Consider the following 22,880-nt stretch of genomic DNA (forward strand, 5'->3'; position numbering starts at 1 on the left):
CCTTTCTGAATCGGTTTATTCTCTTTCATGTCTAGGTGGAGGTGAAGGCTGTACCTGTTTCACAGAAGAAGTCGATGCAACCAGAGAATGTGAAGAAGCTGCAGAGGCTGCCGGGAAGCTCCTCCCCTTCTTCCTCTGGCCCCGACCTCACCTTTGGAGGTCTGCCGATGCCCAAGCTGGAGGCCACATATGAGCCCATGATTGTGAAAGAAGCTCGATACATTGCCATTACAATGATGAAGGTCAGCCTCCTTTTTACTCACTCTCACTCCCTGGTTTAGGATTTTTAAGGTGCCAGACGCTCCACAAGGGGGAGCAGCTTGGTCATTGTCGGATCAATTGATGCACAAAACAAATCTTAGTGTGCCACCTATTGGACAGGACAGTGGTAGTGCACATTTAGACTTCTCAGTATTGTCAGCTGTGCACTATATATTTTTAAAGAATGCTGTTTGTTGTGTGTAAAATTAAATACAAATTAACATATATTAGCAGAACATTAACGAGGCAACACACTCGAAAATAAACTCAGCTTGTTACTCACTGTCTGTGTCTGTTTTAGGCGTATGAAAACTACTCCTTCGAAGAGCTGCGCTTTGCATCCCCAACCCCAAAGAGGTAAGTGAGATACAAGAGATGTTTTCCAGCGAGATACAATCTCCTTGACTGCACAGCACTTTAGTCATCCGTTGCTTTATAAATATATTTGACTTGGACTGTTTATTGATTACACTAACAGACCCAGTGAGAACATGCTGATCCGTGCCAACACTGATGGAACCTACAGTGCCAACTGGACTCCAGGCGCTGTCGGCCTCTATACAATCCATGTCACCATCGATGGCATTGAAATAGGTACGTTAATGTACTTTAATGAAGAAAAAAAAGGGCCACCATGAGATGTAACACAAGTCCTGCAGTTACTACTGACAAACACGGATTTACATTTTGAAAACATAACAGTGATGGATATTTTTTTTTTTCCTTTCAGATGCTGGTTTAGAGGTGGAAGTCAAAGACCCTCCAAAAGGCATGATACCACCAGGGACTCAGATGGTCAAACCAAAGGCTGAACCTCAGCCAAGCAAGGTGAGTCTGTCTTTGAGCTTTGACCAACGAGTGCATGAACATGCACACGACACGAACACCCTTTATAAAATGCATGTATCCTTGCAGGCACATATTAAACGTAACTCAGCAGAGACTGGAAACCCCTTGTTTATGGTTGTAGCTATTAAAACTGACTGGATTATGTATGAGTACTGAAACATGAACTCTCTGTGGGGGTTGTGAAAGTGTGACATCATATTTATTTATTTTTTTTTGCAACTCTGGGGCAGCTGTTTACATGTCATCGTTTTGGTTCGCTGATAAAGAAAAGATTTACTATTCCAAAGGAAGAAAGAAGAACATAAAAACATGAAACATAACTGGATGAGTCTTGACACTTGAGTCTGGTTGTTCACTCTACTGTCTGGTTATAGTGTGCATGACCTTTATTCAAGCAGCAGCGATTGACTAATTCTAAATGCTCTAATAAAAACTGTTAGACATAGGAAATTGTTAGAAATGGCTTCAGAAGTGAAAAAAAGGCACCTCTGGTCATCATCATTTTGGGAAATATTTCCTTAACGGGGAAACAAGCAACAATCTGTGCATCCAGTTAGTTTTACTTCTCTGGAACAAGTTTTCCATGCACCCGTTTATACGTACATGAAGAAAGCAAGATTAAAGCAACCTTCATCCAACTGGTGCAACTGAAAATTGAGCTCCTTGAGTTTCCTCTTCTTTTGCTGTGTGTGTGTGTGTGTGTGCACTTAGGAGCAGGCATTTTGTGGGTTAATGCATGCAGTCCCCCATCAACTTGTACTGCTTCCTCTTATTTCTCCTCCTCCTCCTCCTGCACTTCTTGACATTTTTATTTTCTTTCTATTCTTTTCTCCTGCCGCTCACCATCTCCAATCTCCCTTCTGCTTCTCTCAGGTCCGCAAATTTGTGTCCAAGGACAGCGCAGGCCTGCGTGTGCGTAGTCACCCCTCCCTGCAGAGTGAACAGATAGGCATAGTGCATGTCAATGGCACCATCACTTTCATTGACGAGGTAATTAACTCTAGATCAGGCGGACGATACAATTTACACCATATGGAACTCTAGCATCCCTGATATATATTTAGCATCCCTTTTTATTCTATTTCTGGCTCTCTTCTTTAAATAAATACATAAATATTAAACTATACTATAGTTTTTATTTAGTTTAAAAGCTTCAAGTAATCAGAACCTCATGTATTATTATATATAATATTACAGTATTCTTACCACTTTAAATAATGATTACTACTTTATGAATTTGTTTCTCTTACTTTATGCTGCTTCATACTCTTGCAAGGCACTCTGAGGCTACACTAAAGGCTTTTTATGCCTTTTCAATGATTCCAAAGGATGTGATGGATTTGAATCTTAAAATGAAATCGGTGCACTCTTAGTGATTGCACTGTAAAGCCACACAAATTGTGTTTATTTGCCTGCTCTCTCATCCTTTGGCAATATCTTATTTATCATATCTTTTTTACAAACATCCTTTTGTAACCTTAATATAAAACCAAAAACTTTCCTGCAGCCTCAGAGATGTCAGGTGTGTTGGTGCGCGCGCGTGTGTGTTAGAGGGTGCTTCCCTCCTGTTTCCGTAGTAACAGGACAGCATGGCTGTGCTCTGCTCTGTTGCTTGTTTTCCCTTAGATCCACAATGATGATGGTGTGTGGCTCAGGCTCAATGATGAAACAGTAAAGAAGTATGTTCCCAGCATGAATGGGTACACTGAAGCCTGGTGCCTCTCATTTAACCAGCACCTGGGCAGGAGCCTACTGGTCCCAGCTGACGTAAGTAGAAGAAGGCCTGCTGAGTTGTCTGACTCGGTTTAATAACGAGAGGCTCCTGCACTGCTCATTTGGGGAGGAGCTTGTCTGTGTTGTTTAATGATAATAGGTTTTCGAGGACTTACTTGTGTTTTGGCACCCACTCCCCAAATGTCCTTGGAGCATGGAAAACCATCAGAGTATATCATCAGAGTATAACTGTGGGGGCTTTGTCTTGCATGAAATATATCTTAGCAACACTGAGTGTGGAACTTTTACTAACACTGCAAAAGACACCGCAGCTGGGAGTGTTGCATGCGTTATCTTACCTACCGCTAGAAGTGTACTGTAACATGACCATCACATGTTAAGCTGGACAAATGCTCACACGGTTAGGCAGTATATGTTTAGTGCATTAAAGTGAACCCCAATGCAGGGATTGAAAGACAATTTAAACATGTTGTGAAGGGGTGTGGTGAAGCTGGTCTGCACTGTCGAGTCTTCAGTTCCTCATTGCCTCTCACAGTCCATAAAAAGTTGCACACTGCAGCATGTGATGCCAAGGAGTTCTCCCACTTTTTGCTCCATGGCATGAAAACCACCAGAATACTGAACACTAATTGTGTATGGAAATTGCATTGATGGAAAAGGTCAAGCTGAGACAGTGGTTTTCTGTCATGGACCAATAGCTGGACCACAAAAAAAAAAAAAAAATCGCTACTGCTCTACAACTACACCTCTGCATTGGGATGCTTTAGGTGCTAGGGCGCTCCCATGTAAGGTCTCTGTCTGAACAGCATGACACACTACATCATTCAAGTGGGGAATTTTTTTGGAAGTTTCTTCTATATATGTTTGTATTTATTTTTTATTTCTTGAAGACTTGTGGTCATTGATTTGGAAATAAGGACCCTAAGGTTTTTTTTTTTGTTTTTTTTTGGGACTGCAGCAGAGTTTTCGAATTTTTAAAGCTTTGCCCAAATTTGTTCCTTATGGGCCCTTTTTGTCAATGCTCCACAACTAACCGGCCTATCTGAGTCAGAATCTCTCCTCTCTTTGCCAGTTTCTCAAATAACTTCGTATACCCTGGAAAATCCAGAAGAGCCGAGCCAATTTTTATTTTCTTCCAAAAAAATACACGAACACCTTCCCACCTTCCCGTTTTCTCTCCTCTCTCAAGTCATCTACTGTTTCATGACTGTCTTAAAATTTGTTGCTCAGAATGTCTTTAATGCTAGCCAAGGAGTCAGGGATATCGGCTTTTTGTCGTGGACCCCCTTAACTATATTCCCGTCACAGGTGAGTTGTATGAAGGAGGGATAAATAGTTTGACTGCCCCGTACGTAGATAACTGTGTCTGTTACTATACTTGTCTTCTTGAACCCCTTGTGACTTTGATTTTTATTTTTAAACAGTGTTAAATTTGCAGGCGTAAGAGGTCAAACTCTAGTTGCATGGTTGTCTGTACAGTGATAACGCAGGTCCTTCAAAATACTAAAGTGATACTTAAGCAATTACTCATTGCATGGGGTTGAAGATACTAATGTCCACTCTGTTGCATGAGGTCTTGTTTGAAAGGCTTGTCAAATATAGTCTTGTATCCATTGTGTGTCATAGCATGCTTCCCTTTAGACTGCAAGAAAACACGCGAGCAGACTATTTAAGTCGAGTAGGTCCTTTGTCTGTTGATTGTTAAACTGCATCACCGCAATGTTGAATGGACTGTTGATTTCTTATGTTGTGTGTACGGAGAGTGCTTACTGACCTATCAATAAATGTACGTACAGGAAATGCAAGTTGAATATCTGGAAGCTAAAATGTGGTTTTGGTTTATCACGTGGTGTTGATGAGGGTACTTGCTTTCTAGTGTTTGTGCTAAGCTAAGGCTGCTAACTGTAGCCTTATATTTAGTGGCATCAATCCTCTCGTCCAACTCTTTGGACGGAAGCAAAGGAAACTATTGCTTGCAGATCTTAAAGACCACAAAGCACATGTCTAGATGCTTTTTGCTTCCCTGCTATTACCCGAGCGTAATGTGTGTAAAATGTAGCCTTTATATGGAAAAAACTGGCTGGGCTACATGCTTCTTTTTATTTTTTATTTTTTGGCTTCTCATCCGGGCTTAGTAGTCCGAGCCCTTGCTCCAGCCTTCTACATTTTAGGAGCCTGCTTTGCTGTTTGTTGCACTCTGACTCTAATCCGTGCTCTTAACTCTTACAGGAGGTCAGGGGCCAGTCGGAGGAGAACGTTAAGGAGGTGAGCAGCTGCCCTTCCCACGAGGCCCCCATTCGGGTGCAGAGCAGGGCAGGGCAGGGCGGCGGCCCGGGGCTTTATAAGGTAGTGAAGACCGGCCCCTCTGGTCACAACATCAGAAGCTGCCCAAACCTTAGGGGTATCCCCATTGGAATGTTAGTTCTTGGCAACAAGGTCAAGGCCATAGGCGAGGTACGCACTCACCCCAAATAATGCATTTTGTTTTTTTTGTTTTTTTTTTATTTTTGTGGCTGGAGCTGAATAATCAGTCTGTTTAAATTATGATTTTAGTAGATTTTTGGCCTTCAAATGTAATCTCTCTTTTCAAAGGGGAATATAACAGCTGCTTCTGGGTGTGGGTGTGTGTTCTCTATATCCTTCCACTTGCGGAGGTCTTACCAACTCTTGTGGCTGCGAGCAGTTTTTTTTGCGTGCTTCTTGACTAAACTAATTTCAGTTTGTCTATAAATCCATTGCAGTTTCAGGGCGTCTCGTTCAGCTGCCTCACCACTTTCTCAGTGGAAGTCTGATCACAAATGCTGGAGCCTTTCTGTGCCTTGACTATGCCTTTCACCTTGCACTTATAACAAATCTGTCAAAAATACTTTGAACAATGAAGTGGTCTTTGGCCTTGGGATGTGGAGCCTTCCCCCTCTTTTGGTTATTACCTGTCATTGGCTGCTATGGTGTGTCATGCTGTTCAGTAGTTTTCTCGAGCCTGTACTAGAATGCCCTGTGTGGATCCGGGAGTTGCAGCCTGCACGTACTAACACTTCCATCTGTGTCTGTTTTTCCACAATGATAATGTTTCAGGGAGTTGAGAAAACACAACTTCATGCATTTACCTTTCAATAAGCTACCCCTTTCTTAGAGTAAGTTTTTTTGATTTTAAAATTTCAGCTACGTCCGTTTTGTCCAGCAGTGTCCACTGATACACAAAATCAATTCCATGTGATCTGCTGCTGTGTACTTTTATATGTGTGTTAATCAGACGAAGAGTCGAATGCTTGCATGTCAGTGATCTTCTGTTGAAGACTTTGTGTCATGGTTTTGTATGTGCAGTAATAAGCTGGATGTAGACGGTTGGGGGGGGGCGTACGGAAAATGTCTGACTGGTTTTGACAGCCTGTGCATGTGTTTGTGAGTGTGGATAAAGAGTGTTGTTTGTGCATCAGGTGGTCAACTCAGAGGGGACCTGGGTACAGCTGGATAAGAATAGTGTAGTGGAGTTCTGTGAGAGTGATGAAGGGGAGGCCTGGTCACTGGCCAGAGACCGCGGTGGAAACCAGTACCTCCGCCACGATGACGGTAAGTTACAGCCTGGTCGGACCGTTTAGTAGCCGATAACCTGGCTTTAACCCTTAAAAGTGATGACGTCATCTAATTTGCGCTCACAGAACAAGTCTTGGTTGAACACGGGAACCAGACCCCACCACCGAGCCCTTTCTCTGTGCAAGCCTTCAACAGAGCCACTACTTCGAATGGAGCACAGGGCTTCGACTATGGCATCTCCAACAACAAAGGTGAGGTCAACCTGGAGTTTATTTCAACAATTCAAGAATATACATAATCTGCATATCACTTTCTTTTCATGTCCACTTTGACATTTCGAGTTCTCAGACTCCTTGATTGTCATTTTACCATTATTTCATCTTTTAACTTCACTCTGTCCTCTTGCCTTGATTACTCCCTTCTTTACTGTACTAAATGACTGTTCCGCATTGGTTTGACTACAACCTTTCACATAACTGTATAAACCCACGGTAGGGCCATTTTTGTGCTTACATATTAAATAGTTAACTCAACTTTTGTTATGAGTACATATTGCAATTGTAATTTCTGAGTCAAACCTAAAGGTGCCATCTGTTGCTGACCTGTCATCGCTTTTTCTTTACGCATGCTTCTTTATAGTGTGTCTACTGTTGGTACTTCATGCCTAACATCTCTGCAAAATGTCAGGCATATTGTCCGCATGCATGAGCCCGTCGGCGTGCTTCTGTTCATTGGGACTTTAATTGGCGTTTTTCGTTTTTGGGTACACAGACTCCACATCTGAACATCTTCACATTCTAGTACCCAATGATATTTGACCATTTTACATAATTGCATTGAACTTCAAAATAGAGTTGAGTACTCCAAAACATCACCTGTCCATAAGTTTTACCATCAATGAATGGTTTCCAAAGGTGTATTTGTGCCTTTCTGCAGGAATATCATGTTGACTTTTTTTTTTTTTAGGCCAAACACAAATCTGATTCTCTCTAGCTTTTATCATGCAAATCTGTGAAAGCGTTTCTCTAGTCCAACTGGTAATAGAAATGCACCTGCTTTGCAGAACTGAAGCACCTTATCAGGGCTGCTCTCTGTTTAAATTTGCTGACTAATTCCAGTGTCCGTTTGTGTGGCACTAATAAAGGCAAAACCACTGCAGCCAATGGCTGCTTGTGTATATGGTTGGCAGTTACACTTGGGAGAAGATAAAACATCCTTCCAAATATAGTTTGAGCAAGCAGGTAGAAATGCTTCTTGAACACTACGTGTCCATCCAATCTACCCAATATATGTTTTGATTTTGGGCCATGAACGTAATACAGAATATGCCAAAGAACTTAAACTTTTGGAACGTGCCAGTACGTGTAGCACGAATAGGAACCCCTACACGAGTCTTTCCAACTCTTGATCACGGGGAGAGCCTGGACCACCTGAACCATCAAGCGTCATCCCAGCTTCAACAAGCTCTACCCTAAAGTCTGACGAAGTGGGGATGTAAAACTGAACCCTTCAAAACGTCTCCGGAGATAGCCTCGTTGCTAACTCTGAATGTTTTCTCAAGACTGTGATCAAGAAACCTGTATTGACTGGAGTATTTCTCTGCTTGGGCAGTTCAGCAGGTCACTGTTGAAAAATTCTGCCAAGAGAATTGTCGTGAAAATCATGACCAACTTCTCATGAGGACAACCAAGATTTTTTTTTGGAAGAGTGAAATTAACTCATAGGAATGGACAGCCCCCCTCTGCTCTTCCGTCAATATCTCTTTTCCACTAATAGAGTTGCAAAATGGGAAGAGACTCTACTGAATGGTGCAAATATAGAAAACGTTGTTGACAATGGGAACAAGCTACCGATCCAAAAGTAAAGCGGTGCAGTTTATACTTTAGCTTTGGTTAAGTATGTAATAGCTGTGTGTGCAACAGAATTTTAGGGGTTTTTTAGGCATTTATTTATCTTTTCTTTTAACAAAATGCTCCACAGTTGAGCTTATCACACCAGAACCTTTTGTGCTCCAGGAGAGTTTCAAGCTCATCTAAGCCTTCATCTCTCTGTGAACTTCTGAGACCTTGGATGCCCATAATTTCTCGTCCCATTCTGCACATCTATTGGGTTGTGGGAGATGACTCGATGCTTGATAAAAGAAAAAAAAAATGAACTGAATGACCTTCATCCCCCCTCTGGAATCCTCAAACCATAGCATAAGCTGTAGTTTTTCCCCCTTCCTCTGTCTCCATGTTTGCAGGTGACCGGTTGAGCGCCATACTGAATTCCATTCAGTCTGGGCCCTTCCCCTCAGCAGCTCCCTCCTCCTCCTCCGTATTTGAGCAAGCTGCCCAACCTCCCTCCTCCTCTTCCCTTGTCCACAGCCCATTTGTGTTTGGACAATCCCCCTCCCAACTGTCTCAGCCACAACCACAGCTTCTGAGTAAGTCTGTCCTGCTTTCTGACAGCGCTTGCTTGCACAGGTGTTGATCCTCTTCCTCATAACTTTTTGTTTTCTGTTCATTTTTATTTTGTGGATTTTGTGGAGAGGGTGGGAGGCGATGTGTGACACATAATGGTGCAGTTGTGTTCTGTTGTGCAGAAATATCCCCAGCAAGCAAACATGTCGACTGTACAGTGTTTAAATCTTGTTGGTATAAAAAACCAAGGTGACACTGCCTTTAAAATGTATGCATCCGCATGCATAGTCACTTGTTTTGCAAAACAAGATTTCAAACTTACACTAGACTTTAATGTCTAGGATATTTTTGCCATGCGTTCAAGTAATAGGCCTAGCTTTTACATGTTCTGCTTGCTCTGCTTGCTGTTTTGTTTAGTGTGCCTTTTGCCCTCTTCTTCATCTTATTCATTGCTGCTTTAACTTTAGGTCTGCATCTCCCATCTATGATTAACACCTTGTTTCATTTTCCACCTCAGCCAGCCCAAGGCTTTACTGCAAATATAAACAACAGTGGTCTGAATAGTTGCCTGTTTAAGGTGATAAATAACAGTTTATGTCCAGAATAACCTGACAAAGCATTACTGTTTCACATCAGTCATTAACTAATGGTACCACATACAGTATAACTTAAATGGCAAGTTTCAACTTCAACTGGATAATTCCAATAATAATAATAATAATTAAAAAAAAAACGCAGGATCCAAAATATAACTTATTTGTGACTCTTTGAGGCTGTGTAGCCCTCTTTCTCCCTGTGTCTTTCCTTCTGCATTGCTAGTTTCTGTCCACTTTTTTTTTTTTTTTTTTACCCGAATATCCTTTTCTAATGGAGCCCTGAAAGTGTCATGGAAAGAGGGAAAAAAAAAGAAAACATTTACTATATTGCTAAACTTTCTTCATCATCTGTCTTGTCTTAATTAGATCTGAATATTAATTGATATTGATATATTTGTTCTTGGAGATGTGCAGAGCTTTGGCTGTTGAACAGAACTTTGGATTATGTTTGAAATCCCCTAAATCTGTTTTACGTGGTAGCAGACTAAATGGTAGTAGATTTCCTGATGATGCTCATGATGTTCATTAAAGTCAACCTCAGCTTCTGCACCACATAATAAATATTTTTTTATGTTTTATATTTATATTGAGCCAAAGCAAACGGTTGCTGTTCTCTACAAGGACGTCGGAATTACCAAAATGTTTCTCCATGACTCTTACAAGACTTCAGTAACATTTCTTCTTCTTCTATAAGTGTTTTCTTTCTTCATGTTTGTCAGTCTCACTATCAGTCTTTTTAACGTGTTCATTTTCCTATTTCACCTTCTTGACTTTTTGAGCCCACTGCTTCTGTGTGCTTTCTTTCTTTCTTCCTTCCTTCCTTCCTTCCTTCCTTTCTCTCTGTGATGGCCTCCTTGCATTCCATGTCTCGTTTGTTTACCTGCTTCACTGTTTTCCGCTGTAGATGGTTCATCACGCAGCCTTGCTTCTCGCGAGCGTGTGCACAAAAGCAGTGTGTCCGTGGCTGGGCATGGTACTGCTCTCTCATCTCTCGCTCTGAGGCAAAAGGGTGGGTAATTATTACAGCATGCATGCCTCCCTCAGACTGAACAGAGGGTGGGTAGGAACTCACAGTCCTCTCTGGAGTGACTTAAAGGCCTTTGTTTGGAAAAAGCAACTTGTGCTAGTGCTAACTTTCAAAACTGTCCGTAATTATATGTTTAAGTAAAATTATTACGTTGAAAAGAAAACGCTGCATATGCCTGCATATAGAGGTTGTGCACGTGACGTCACAGCAAGCGGACGTTTCCGTGGTTACAGCCACTGAGTGGCAAAAAGCGACAGTTGATCATGGAGATTAGCAGCATTTGTTTGAATCATAGGCTTTAATACAGTCTATATTATAAAATTAAATAGACTGTACCAACATATTTAAAAATCAGGCACAGATATACTTTTATAGATATCTCTGACTGAAAGTAAATGGATCTGCATTAGAAAAAAACAACTGGAATCCAGGCACAAGAACCTGGTGTCGTGGTTCACATGTAGTGTCAGGTAATATTAATTTATTCTGTATTATTTTTGATGAAGTCATACCTTAAGTTACTTCTTAAGTTACGTTCTGGAGATAAGTTTATGGATGTTGTTGTTATGGCGTAGTTGCGGCCGACAGTAACTATTTAAGTTCCAACAATAAATGACAATAAAACAATAAACTGAATATTTACGATCACTCCTCGTCATCCTTTTAACGTCCGGTCGGATGCTACAGTGTTGTAAAGCTAACTGAAACTGAGGCTAATCTACTTATTGAGGCCAGTTGTCCTTAATTTGACCTGATGATCCACAGATCATCTGATTTTTCCCGGTCTCGCTTTATTTACTGCTACATTTCACCATGTTTTTGCCACTCAGGGGAGTGTGCCCCCAGGCAGCAGTGACGTCAATACATACCCTCTATTGGTTTGTCACATAGGATTTTAAATTTTGTTAGCTGCTACATTATTTGCCTGGTTTCTGGTCAGTGTCAAGGCAGCTAGTATTTGTAGGATTTGTCTCAGGACTGGGCTGGAATCCATTTTTCACCAACACTTCCATGTCCATTAGCTTTTCTCACCCATATCAAAGTTCAACCCCTAGTGAAACACCTAGCTCTCCAAGTAAAAGAAAAGATTTCACTCACTGTTGTTGTTTGCTTTACACCAGGTATATCGTTCACCTTTGGCACTTTAATTGTCTTTCTGCCCTTCATTTCATTTTACTGTATCTTCTTTCTTACATCACATTTTTGCTTTAGAGTTAGAGCGAGTCTCTTACCGCTGATGATGCCTCGTCTTGTGGTGTAACTGTGTCTGACTTACCAATGTCCAGGTGAACGAGGGAACCTGATGTCCGGTGCGCGGCCTATGTCCCCAGGCTCCAAACACCGCCAAGAGAACCGTTCGCCCAAACAGGAGAGCCGGGGAAGCCGCTCTTCTGAACAGAGCAGGGCCAAGACGGGTGAGGGCGGACTGTCGGCGAGCGAAGCCCTCATCCTGCGCTCGGACACGGCCAAGCTGAGGTCCGACTCTCACAGCCGCTCCCACTCGCCCAATCACAACACTCTGCAGGCTCTAAAGGCAGACGGTAGAACCTCAGGAAATCGGGCTGAGTCCCCAAACCCTGGCTCTCGCTCCTCCTCCCCCAAACAAAAAGGCGTGTCCTCCTCGGGTAGGTCTAGTCCATCTAGCACCTCTTCGCAGAACTCCTCCTCAGCCCACCATGACAAGAACCTCCCACCTAAAGTTAGCCCTTCCTCCAAAGCCCGGCTGGATCCTCCCAGAGAGAGATCCAAATCAGACTCATACACTCTGGATCCAGACACGCTCAGAAAGAAGAAAGTTCCCCTTACAGAACCACTAAGGGGCAGATCTACCTCCCCTAAACCTAAACTTTCTCCTAAAGATCCAAATAAGGAAGTGACGAGTAACGCAGAGAACCGCGTTCCTTCTCCGCACGTGACCCAAGAGAACCTCCACAGTGAAGTGGTGGAAGTCTGCACCTCCAGTGCTCTCCTCTCCAACGATGAAGTCAACGATGAGAATGCGGAAGCCCAAAACGCTGAAGAGGGCTCGTGTAAGGTGCACTTCAGCATCGGCAAGGCCCCGGTCAAAGAGGAGCTGGAGAGCCGCTCTTCGCCCAAAGTCAGCCGCAAGGCGTCCAGTCGACACACGCGTCCCAAGAAGGACAAATCTGGGCCTCTCTTTAAAGGGGAGAGCACATCGAGGGTCACGGAGCCTGCGAAACAGGCCATGTCGCCCTCCGTGGCTGAATGCGCCCGTTCGGTCTTCGCAGCATTCCTGTGGCATGAGGGCATTGTCCACGATGCCATGGCCTGCTCCTCCTTCCTCAAGTTCAACCCGGACTTAACCAAAGAACACGCTCCCATTCGCAACTCCCTGGGAGGACAAGGTGCTGAGGAGAAGGAGAGCAAGTTGAAAAACCGCCATTCCTTAGAGATTTCCTCCGCGCTTAACATGTTTAACATTGCTCCGCACGGCCCGGACATCTCCAAAATGGGCAGCATCAACAAAAACAAGGTGTTATCTATGCTGAAGGAGCCTCCACTCCCGGAGAAGTGTGAGGATGGAAAGGGAGAGGCCGTTTCCTATGAGATGACCTCTCATCCCACCATGAGAGCGAAGTCAATCCTGCCCTTGACATTACAGCATCTGGTAGCATTCTGGGAGGACATTTCAATGGCCACTATCAAGGCGGCCACTCAGAACATGATCTTCCCCAGTCCGGGGTCGAGCGCCATCTTGAAGAAGAAAGAGCACGAGAAAGACAGTAAAAAGGCAAAGAAGGAGAAGAAGAAAAGGGACAAGGCAGAGGTGCGCCCAAGAGGGAATCTGTTTGGAGAGATGGCACAACTTGCCATGGGCGGACCGGAGAAAGACACGATCTGTGAGCTGTGTGGAGAATCTCACCCTTACCCAGTCACCTACCACATGAGACAGGCTCACCCGGGTAGGAACACAGAACTCTTTTATTAAGCTTTACACAGTGTCTTTTAAAATGACATGCTGCGAACCTGCTTTTGTTTCCTAATCATCCCTCCTTCCCTCTATTTCCACGGCAGGCTGTGGTCGCTATGCAGGGGGCCAAGGCTACAACAGTATCGGACACTTCTGTGGTGGTTGGGCTGGAAATTGCGGTGATGGGGGCATAGGAGGCAGCACCTGGTACCTGGTGTGTGATCGTTGCCGGGAAAAATACCTAAGAGAGAAACAGACAGCTGCCAGGGAAAAGGTTCAGTATTTAAATATTTGTCCCACTTCTACTGAAGAGCAGCTTCTCACGTCATAGATTAATTGAAGCAAACTTGTTTTTTTTTTGTTTTTTTTTACCAGGTGAAGCAATCGAGAAAGAAGCCTCTGCAGGTGAAGACCCCGAGGGCTCTGCCCACTATGGAGGCCCACCAGGTGATCCGGGCAAACGCGTTATTCCTACTGTCACTCAGCAGCGCAGCTGAGCCCAGCATGCTGTGCCACCACCCTCCCAGGCCTCTTCACTCCCAGCTGCTCCCCAGCCTAAAGGAGGGCGTGTCGGAAGAACTCCCCAATAAAATGGGCTGCCTCTACCTGCAGACCCTGGCTAGGTACTTACGAGCTCAGTTAATAATAGGTCGGCTTTAGTAGAGAAAATGTTTTTATCGTGATTTGAATCTCTAATTTTTCCATTCATCCCTTTCATCAGGCAACACACTGAGAACTTTGGCTCCTACCAAGATGAAAACCTCTTCCAAGACGAGATGAGGTACTTGCGCTCAACATCTGTCCCGGCGCCGTACATCTCGGTCACACCTGACGCCTGCCCCAATGTGTTTGAGGAACCAGAGAGCAACATGAAATCAATGCCTCCGAGGTAAACACGTCCTCTTCTTTCCCGTCAGTGTATTTCCAAAAGACGTCAGGACCGCATTTTATTTTAGCATCATCCTTCGCAATGCAAACATTACACGGACATCACTGTATCTTTATAGGGAAATTCTTTTTCCAGTTTCTTTTTTATATGTTGCCACAAAAAGGTTCATAGCAGACCATCATGTGGATGTGCACGCTCCAGTTGCTTTTATAGAGCTTATTAGGTTGCTTTTGTTTAGCGGGATGAAGGTAACCATTTAAATGCTGTTTGGAAATGAAACATCTGTTTGCATCAAATGCATATTTTCTTGTTTTTATACACACACACACACATATATATATATTTTTTATTTTTACACATACACAAAGCAAATGAGGGCTAGGAGAGTATTCGCAGAAATAAACAATGTGAAACGACATCAAGAGTACACATAACAATCCCATTTTTCCCAGTATTCATCCTTTTAGAGCCACAGGGTAAAGGTCATTTTCTCCGTACCACGGATAGAGTTCACAATATTCATAAAATGCCTCATGGAAGGACAGTTTCTCTGGAGTCAACATTTAGTTATTGCTTTTTTTACTAGGTACCATGAAAATCTTTAAGAGGTAAATGTCCTTCTGGAATTTTTCCGAGATGTAGGTAAATGAATGCGTATTCAAAAGTTACTTTCAGTGTCTCAGGAGTAACTTGCCCCACATCTTTTCAGAAAGATAAGGTATGAAGATATGATAAAAAATATGAACATAGCCCGCAGAAACCACACCACACTCCACTGAATTTGAACTTCTGCTTCAGTGTAACAAAAGAAAGCAAAAACAGATGAGGTTCTTCCAACAGAAATCACACCAAAAAGGAGAATTTGTAGAAGTGGATTGATTTTTTTCCAAATTTGGAGCCATGTTTCTCTTCCTATTCAGTAAAATAAAGTTTGAATTGTAAGCATCCGAAAATATTTGCATTATTCTTGAGGGTTCCTCTAAAGCAAAAGTCAAACTCACAGTTTCAAAAGGAAAACACACTTAACACTGTAATATACTGAACACATTATCATTTCTTCAACACTGCTTTTAACCGAAGGGTATATTTGTTTCTGTCTTTCAGTCTTGAGACCAGCCCAATCACAGACAGTGACACCGCCAAGCGGACAGTGTTTCAGAGGTCGTACTCAGTCGTAGCATCTGAGTACGACAAGCAGCACTCGCCCTCTCCGGCCCGGATCAAAGCTGTGCCCAGACGCAGGGTTCATAGCGGTGATGCAGGTAATTGCGCATAATCGGTTTCTATTAATTAGTGGTACTTCCGGAAAAAAGTTACTGCAAAATTTGTAGCATTAATCGGCTTTGCCTTCCATATAGAAGTTGGCTCTTCGCTGTTACGCCACCCGTCTCCTGAGCTGTCTCGACTGATCTCAGCCCACGGCTCCCTCAGCAAGGGGGAGAGAAACTTCCAGTGGCCCGTCCTGGCTTTTGTCATCCAGCACCATGACCTTGAGGGCCTGGAGGTTGCCATGAAGCATGCACTGAGGAAGTCCGCCTGCAGGGTGTTTGCCATGGAGGTACAGCTGTTTTGTTTTTAAAAATGACCAGTTCTGGAGCAGTGTATCGCTTCGTGAGGTAAAACTTGTGTATTATGTCCTCATCAGGCGTTCAACTGGCTGCTGTGCAATGTGATCCAGACCACCTCTCTGCATGACATTCTGTGGCACTTTGTAGCATCTCTCACCCCATCACCGTTTGAACCTGAGGATGAAGAAGAGGATGAAAACAAGGGGAATAAAGAAATGGTAGAACAGGTAATGAGTGGTTATCATTTACGCAGCATTAGGGGCAGATATTGGCAAGAACAAGAACTTCACGATACGATACATTATTGCGATATATTGCAATATTCTACATATTCACTGAGAAATTTTAAATGCAGCTTAAAATACAAGTTGTATATATGTACATCAGATGACAATAATAACTCATTAGACAAATTGAGTCAACAAACAACATTAATCCAAATGATCCGTTTCCAATTTATTGCACTTGTACAGAAAAAGTGGAGGTGGTGCAGAAGTTGTTCAAGATCGGCCCAAAACATTAAAACTTTTTCTTTTAAAATCGATATCAGGACATTCAAAGTCGATATTGTATCAGAAGAAAAAGTATTGCGATATATTGCCTTATCTATATTTGCTTATTTTTCTCTTGGCTGTGTTTTCTAATTATGAACGTATCCTCTCCACACAGGAAAGAGACCTCGGCGTTTGTGAACACCCTCTGTCTGACATTGTTATCGCCGGTGAGGCGGCGCATCCTCTCCCCCACACCTTCCACCGTCTCCTTCAGACCATCTCGGACCTCATGATGTCACTCCCCAGTGGCAGCTCACTACAGCAGATGGCACTGAGGTACAGTTTCTAATAGTTATCAACTATCAACAGATAGTTAATGCTTCATCTTTCTAACTGTCTATCTATTATGCATAATTCATGAACGTGACTCGTGCTTTTAGGTGCTGGAGTCTCAAGTTCAAGCAGTCTGACCACCAGTTCCTCCACCAGAGCAACGTTTTCCATCACATCAACAACATCTTGTCCAAGTCGGATGACGGCGACAGTGAGGAGAGCTTCAACATCAGTGTGCAGTCTGGCTACGAAGCAATGAGCCAGGCAAGATTTAACTTTATTCACCGGGTCTGACCTCTGTTAGTCAGCACAGGAGCTCACACTCATCTTTCTTTTGTAGGATCTCTGCCTGGTTACCTGCCTGAAGGACCTGACCAGCGTGGTGGACATGAAGACGTCCAGTCGTCCTGCCATGATCGGCAGCCTGACAGATGGCTCCACGGAGACCTTCTGGGAATCTGGAGACGAGGACAAGAACAAAACCAAGAGCATCACCATCAGCTGTGTGAAAGGCATAAACGCCACCAAAGTGTCTGTACACGTGGACAACTCCAGAGACATCGGGGTAAGAAGAGAGTGGCAGATGAATGTTAGTTGTTACAATATTAATGTCAAAATATATGTAAGAAAAATAACATTAGAGTGGAATATGGTGATGGTAGAGAAGGGTATATGTTTTTTCTGATGAATTTATTTTTATCTTTATCATTCGTACAGAACAAAGTTACATCAGTGACATTCCTCTGCGGAAAGGCAATAGATGATCTCTGCAGAATCAAACAGGTTTGGTTCATTAAATTATCTTCAAAATGAATGAATGTCACTTTTAAATGCAAACCAGATTGTCTCTGTAGTGTCAGTTTTCTGCTGACTGCATATACTCATTGTTTACTTTGTCTTCTAAATGATCTCAACTCATTTTGAAACAAGTCATATAGAAAGAAAAAGTTAAATCTATCTATCTTTCCATCACAGGTTGACCTCGACTCGCGTCACATGGGCTGGGTGACGAGTGAGCTTCCCGGAGGGGACCATCATGTGATCAAGGTGGAGCTGAAAGGTCCTGAAAACACCCTGAGGGTGCGTCAGGTGAAGGTTCTCGGTTGGAAAGAGGGCGAGAGCATCAAGATACCTGGACAAATTTCAGCCAGCATGGCCCAGCAGAAGAACTGTGAAGCCGAGACTCTGAGGGTTTTCCGTCTGATCACGTCACAGGTCTGTCCAACAACCTGATTCACGTGCCTTACTATGACCCTTTATTTTGCTGCATATTTTTTTGCATTTGTGCCCAAAATAGCTTGAGTTTCTTTGTTGTTAATACTTTTCTGTGTACATTTAGGTCTTTGGAAAACTAATTTGTGGAGATGCGGAGCCAACTCCGGAACAAGAGGAGAAAAACCTGCTTTCATCCCCAGAGGGAGAAGACAAGGTCTGCACGCTAATGTTTTTCTCTAACTGGATCCTGTGTAGTGATCTTGAACCTGTTGCTTTAAACATTTTCTTTTTGCACATCTGTGATTAGGCACCATCTGATGCAGACCTTAAAGAGCACATGGTGGGGATCATTTTCAGTCGGAGCAAACTGACCAATCTGCAGAAACAGGTAAATACCCCCCGTTCGAACCTTCCAAACATCAGTTCAGATCAACCTACTATATGTCTGGTATCAATCCTAATGGGTGTATTCCATTCGCAGGTGTGCGCACACATCGTCCAGGCCATCCGCATGGAAGCCACACGTGTGAGGGAGGAGTGGGAACATGCGATCTCCAGCAAAGAGAATGCCAACTCTCAGCCCAGCGACGATGATGCCTCCTCAGACGCCTACTGCTTCGAGCTCCTCTCCATGGTCCTGGCTCTGAGCGGCTCCAACGTCGGCCGCCAGTACCTCGCGCAGCAGCTCACGCTCATGCAAGACCTGTTTTCTCTGCTGCACACGGCTTCCCCTCGAGTACAGAGACAGGTGGGAGAACACACCAGTTTAAAGTTTGGCCCTCTGGAGCTTTCCCATCCCCGCTAATTGCATTTCCATTATCATTACTTAGTCACTATATCTGAATTTTTTGTACATTTTCTGGTCCGTTGCTATATTTCTTGCTGTATTCCCTCCACCAACAGGCAGTCGGGGTAATAGCATGTGCATCATGTGGCACAAAAAAGGAAATGAAAGCCCATTTATTTGGGCGCTCAAAGCATGCTGTGCTACTCTAATTTTATCTTTGAGTTACACTTAAGGGGAAGTCATAAGTTAATACTGACCTGCTTCCTTATTAAAGACACAGGAAGAATGATGATGAATCTCTAAATTAATTTATGCTTTAGAATTTTTTTGTATGTGTTTTTCTGTGTGTCCAATAAATAACTTCTGGGACTATATAATTAAAAAAAAACCTTATGTAAACTCTTCTCAGGTGACGTCATTGCTGAGACGAGTCCTACCAGAGGTGACGCCTGTGCGTCTGGCCAGCATCATTGGGGTGAAAGCTCTGCCACCAGCAGACATCAGTGACATCATTCACTCCACGGAGAAGGGCGACTGGAACAAGCTCGGCATACTCGACATGTTCCTGGGCTGCATCGCCAAAGCCCTCACCGTGCAGCTGAAAGCCAAAGGCACCACCATCTCCGGCACGGCAGGCATGGCTGCAGGCAAAGGGGTCACCACGGTTACACTGCCCATGATCTTCAACTCCAGGTCAGTTAGTTTCGAAAATTGAAGATTGCATTAAAAAAAAATAAAAAATTGCATGTTATTTTATGCACCTTCCTTTTGTTCTCAGCTACATCCGCAGAGGAGAGAGCCACTGGTGGATGAAAGGCTCCACTCCTCCACAGATTGCAGAGATCATCATAAAGCTGGTTAAAGATATGGCAGCTGTGAGTTTGTGGTGTTTTTTTTTTAGCAGTTCCTCCCTTCCACATTCGTCATCACGGTCAAATATGCGCAGAGAAAAGTGCCTCTAACAGAATTACCTGCTGTCTTTAGGGTCATCTCTCAGATGCTTGGTCCCGAGTCACCAAAAACGCAATAGCTGAGACCATCATAGCCCTTACCAAAATGGAGGAGGAGCATCGGTCTCCTGTACGCTGTATCGCAACAACAAGGGTATGAAAAAACTGTTGGCATGATCATGAATACCGCATACAGGTCTAGAAATAATGTACTTATTGCAATATATTATTTCCTTTGTCTCTTAGCTGTGGCTGGCCTTGGCGTCGCTGTGTGTGCTGGACCAGGATCACGTAGACAGGCTGTCGTCTGGTCGCTGGATGGGCAAAGACGGGCAGCAGAAGCAGATGGTGAGAATTAACCGAATCTCTGTAAGAGCTGTTAGGTGTGAAACTGACGAACAGACCATCGATGTAATAATTCCGCTTGTATTCACAGCCCATGTGTGACAACCACGACGATGGCGAGACGGCAGCCATCATCTTGTGTAACATGTGTGGGAACCTTTGCACCGACTGTGATCGCTTCCTCCACCTGCACCGACGCACACGCTCTCACCAGAGACAGGTTCGTTAAGGGCTTTTACTTACACCTAGTAACATGGACAAGAATGAGCCGATGTTTAATCTTATTGAAGCCCATACATCAATGTGTTAATTCTGGTTTTCATCCTGTCTTCAGGTGTTCAAGGAGGAAGAGGAGGCTATAAAGGTGGATCTCCATGAAGGCTGTGGTAGGACCAAGCTGTTCTGGCTCATGGCTCTGGCTGACTCAAAGACTATGAAGGCCATGGTGGAGTTCAGAGAGCACACAGGTAACATAGCAAAGATTAGATAGATTTGTTTAGCGGCATTGCTCATTGTCATAAGTGATACGGTGACTACAGACCAAGGAATGTTAATGATATTCAGCGAGATGTCGGCTTACTCAACATTTAACACAGTCACAGATTTCCAAAGGCGTTTACGACAAGGAAACACATTCTACAACTTTGGTTCCTTTCTTCACATTCATCATGGTGAGAGATACTTGAAGTGTAGGCAGCGTTGATGGCAAGAAGATCTTTAGGTGGATGCAAACATATAGAGAGGGATATATACAAGAGACTTATGTAGAGAACCAGAGCCTGAAACATCCAGTAATGTCCAGCTGTGAGCTGCAAAGCCACGGCCAGCATGCAAATAGCTTTATCTGTGGATGATGTGGGTTAAGTTTGTATTCCTCCCTCCCATGTATCCGTGTTCTAATGAGCCTAATATTTGTGCAGGCAAACCAGCGTCCAGCAGCTCGGACGCCTGCAGGTTCTGTGGTACAAGGAATGGGACTGAGCTGTCTGCAGTGGGTAGCGTCTGCTCAGACCCAGACTGTCAGGTATGGAGCAGCATGCACAAGGAAAAGTAACCTGAACCAGTTTTATGAATTTTCCTTGAGAGTGGAAAGATTGTAGAATATTTAAATTTAAATGAGATGAGTCTATCATAATTAGAATTGGAAAACCTTTATTTGTCCGACAATGGAGAAATTGAAATTTGCAACATACATAGGAGCAGAAAAATAACTAAAGAGTGAAACTGTATGAAATAGGCGTCTTCAACGTTTTTCAGGCCAAGGACCCTCAAAGAGAGATTAAGTAGGGACCCCCGACCTATTATATCTACAATTATATGTGTTCTATATTAAACTCAGCCTAATGCTATTTAGAAATATACATTATTATGATTTTGCTTTTAGTATTAAGCTATCCCTTATCCGTTTAATAAAATATGTTGGATTCGGGTTAATGTTTATTTAAAGAAACTTAAATTTATGGGAGAAAATTTAGAAAATATATGAAAAATCTTTAATCAGCCAAAGATTTTGCAACCCCCCTGGAACCCCCTGTTGAAGACCTATGGCATAAAAGATAAATAATGAGATAAAATAGAATAGAATAAGTATTGGCATGTATACAAACTATTGAATTACACAGATAATGATTCTCGGATATTGCACAGGCTTGTACACAGTACAGAGTAAGTAGTGAATGGTGAATGTGTTGGACCTTGAGGAGTAATACTATCGCACATATTAAGAATGTTCACTGTGGAGCCTGACAGCAGCAGGAAGGAAAGACAGAACATAAACTTCCTTCTCTGTCTCAAAAAAATAAAAAACACTTCAGAGAGCTACATAAATACCCACAGAGGAACAACATTGCATACTCGGCAATGAAGGTTTTGTTCACGTTGTTTCTCAGGAATATGCTAAACTGGCCTGCAGTAAGACCCATCCCTGTGGACACCCCTGTGGAGGAGTCAAGAATGAGGACTCCTGCCTCCCGTGTCTGCACGGCTGCGACAAGAACACCGGCTGTCTGAAACAAGACGCAGATGACATGTGCATGATCTGCTTCACAGAAGCCCTCTCTGCTGCTCCTGCAGTACAGGTAGCCCCGGATGTTCGTCAAAAAAAAAAGGTCACTTCTGGATTTAAACGTGTTCTCCCGTCATGCTTCAACTGCTTTGATCTTTTTTTTTCCAGCTGGACTGCACTCATGTGTTCCACCTTCAGTGCACTCGCCGTGTTCTTGAGAATCGCTGGCTCGGCCCCCGGATAACATTTGGGTTCATGTTGTGTCCTATTTGCAAGGTACGGTGTTACTTGAGCCTCACTGATCCAAAGACTAAAGCCAGTGACAAAGATGCTAAAAACTGTTCCTACCGTGCCTCAAAGGTGGTTGAGTCGGTTTGTGTAAACACTTTGCTGAGCTCTTGTGCACCGCCCTGCTTTGCTGGATTTCAGTGATTGCTTTGTTCATTGTTATCTCTGCCACACATACTGCAACTTCAACAGAAATAACTGTGTGAACACGGGCTGGTGTGTTTGTTTCACTGTTTGCAGAACAAAATCAATCACTCTGTGATCAAGGACCTACTTGACCCCATTAAGGAGCTCTATGAGGATGTGAGGAGGAAGGCTCTGATGAGGCTGGAGTATGAGGGGCTGCACAAGAGTGAGGCAATAACCACACCAGGAGCACGCTTTCACAATGATCCTGCAGGCTTTGCCATGAACAGATATGCATACTATGTCTGCTACAAGTGCAAGAAGGTAGATTAAACACCAAAGACATTTTTTTTTTTTTTCAAATGTTCGGTAGGCTAGAAAAAAACGATCAATGTTCCTGTTTGCAGGCCTATTTCGGGGGAGAGGCTCGCTGCGACGCAGAGGCTGGACAGGGAGATGACTACGACCCCAGCGAGCTGATCTGTGGAGCATGCTCAGATGTTTCCAGGGCTCAGGTCTGTAGATGATACCTGTGAGGATGCTGG

The 22,880-nt window shown here is 43.5% G+C and overlaps 1 protein-coding gene across 19 annotated transcripts in view; it reads left to right on the forward strand.

The window, feature by feature from the left end:
- The window catches only part of mycbp2 (MYC binding protein 2), a 57,561-nt gene that overhangs the window by 32,826 nt on the left and 1,855 nt on the right, over positions 1-22,880 (forward strand). For 4 of the 19 annotated variants that reach the window (XM_047600596.1, XM_047600601.1, XM_047600598.1 and 1 more), the window contains 38 exons: positions 36-242; positions 563-618; positions 740-855; positions 992-1,089; positions 1,984-2,100; positions 2,737-2,877; positions 4,075-4,152; positions 5,074-5,298; positions 6,282-6,414; positions 6,504-6,629; positions 8,621-8,803; positions 10,281-10,385; positions 11,690-13,327; positions 13,440-13,609; positions 13,711-13,958; positions 14,057-14,224; positions 15,329-15,486; positions 15,583-15,782; positions 15,870-16,019; positions 16,462-16,622; positions 16,727-16,883; positions 16,960-17,184; positions 17,337-17,402; positions 17,595-17,834; positions 17,959-18,048; positions 18,142-18,222; positions 18,316-18,582; positions 19,031-19,314; positions 19,400-19,496; positions 19,606-19,725; positions 19,818-19,919; positions 20,008-20,136; positions 20,251-20,383; positions 20,837-20,940; positions 21,806-21,994; positions 22,090-22,197; positions 22,450-22,659; positions 22,743-22,850. In XM_047600596.1, coding sequence (XP_047456552.1) covers positions 36-242; positions 563-618; positions 740-855; positions 992-1,089; positions 1,984-2,100; positions 2,737-2,877; positions 4,075-4,152; positions 5,074-5,298; positions 6,282-6,414; positions 6,504-6,629; positions 8,621-8,803; positions 10,281-10,385; positions 11,690-13,327; positions 13,440-13,609; positions 13,711-13,958; positions 14,057-14,224; positions 15,329-15,486; positions 15,583-15,782; positions 15,870-16,019; positions 16,462-16,622; positions 16,727-16,883; positions 16,960-17,184; positions 17,337-17,402; positions 17,595-17,834; positions 17,959-18,048; positions 18,142-18,222; positions 18,316-18,582; positions 19,031-19,314; positions 19,400-19,496; positions 19,606-19,725; positions 19,818-19,919; positions 20,008-20,136; positions 20,251-20,383; positions 20,837-20,940; positions 21,806-21,994; positions 22,090-22,197; positions 22,450-22,659; positions 22,743-22,850 — 7,188 coding nt within the window. The remainder of the gene's footprint in view (positions 1-35; positions 243-562; positions 619-739; positions 856-991; positions 1,090-1,983; positions 2,101-2,736; positions 2,878-4,074; positions 4,153-5,073; positions 5,299-6,281; positions 6,415-6,503; positions 6,630-8,620; positions 8,804-10,280; positions 10,386-11,689; positions 13,328-13,439; positions 13,610-13,710; positions 13,959-14,056; positions 14,225-15,328; positions 15,487-15,582; positions 15,783-15,869; positions 16,020-16,461; positions 16,623-16,726; positions 16,884-16,959; positions 17,185-17,336; positions 17,403-17,594; positions 17,835-17,958; positions 18,049-18,141; positions 18,223-18,315; positions 18,583-19,030; positions 19,315-19,399; positions 19,497-19,605; positions 19,726-19,817; positions 19,920-20,007; positions 20,137-20,250; positions 20,384-20,836; positions 20,941-21,805; positions 21,995-22,089; positions 22,198-22,449; positions 22,660-22,742; positions 22,851-22,880) is intronic. The other 15 variants (XM_047600597.1, XM_047600603.1, XM_047600608.1 and 12 more) reach the window with 15 other exon arrangements.

The sequence above is a fragment of the Mugil cephalus genome, chromosome 12 (assembly GCF_022458985.1).
Source record: "Mugil cephalus isolate CIBA_MC_2020 chromosome 12, CIBA_Mcephalus_1.1, whole genome shotgun sequence".
In the NCBI taxonomy this organism is placed as follows: Eukaryota; Metazoa; Chordata; class Actinopteri; order Mugiliformes; family Mugilidae; genus Mugil; species Mugil cephalus.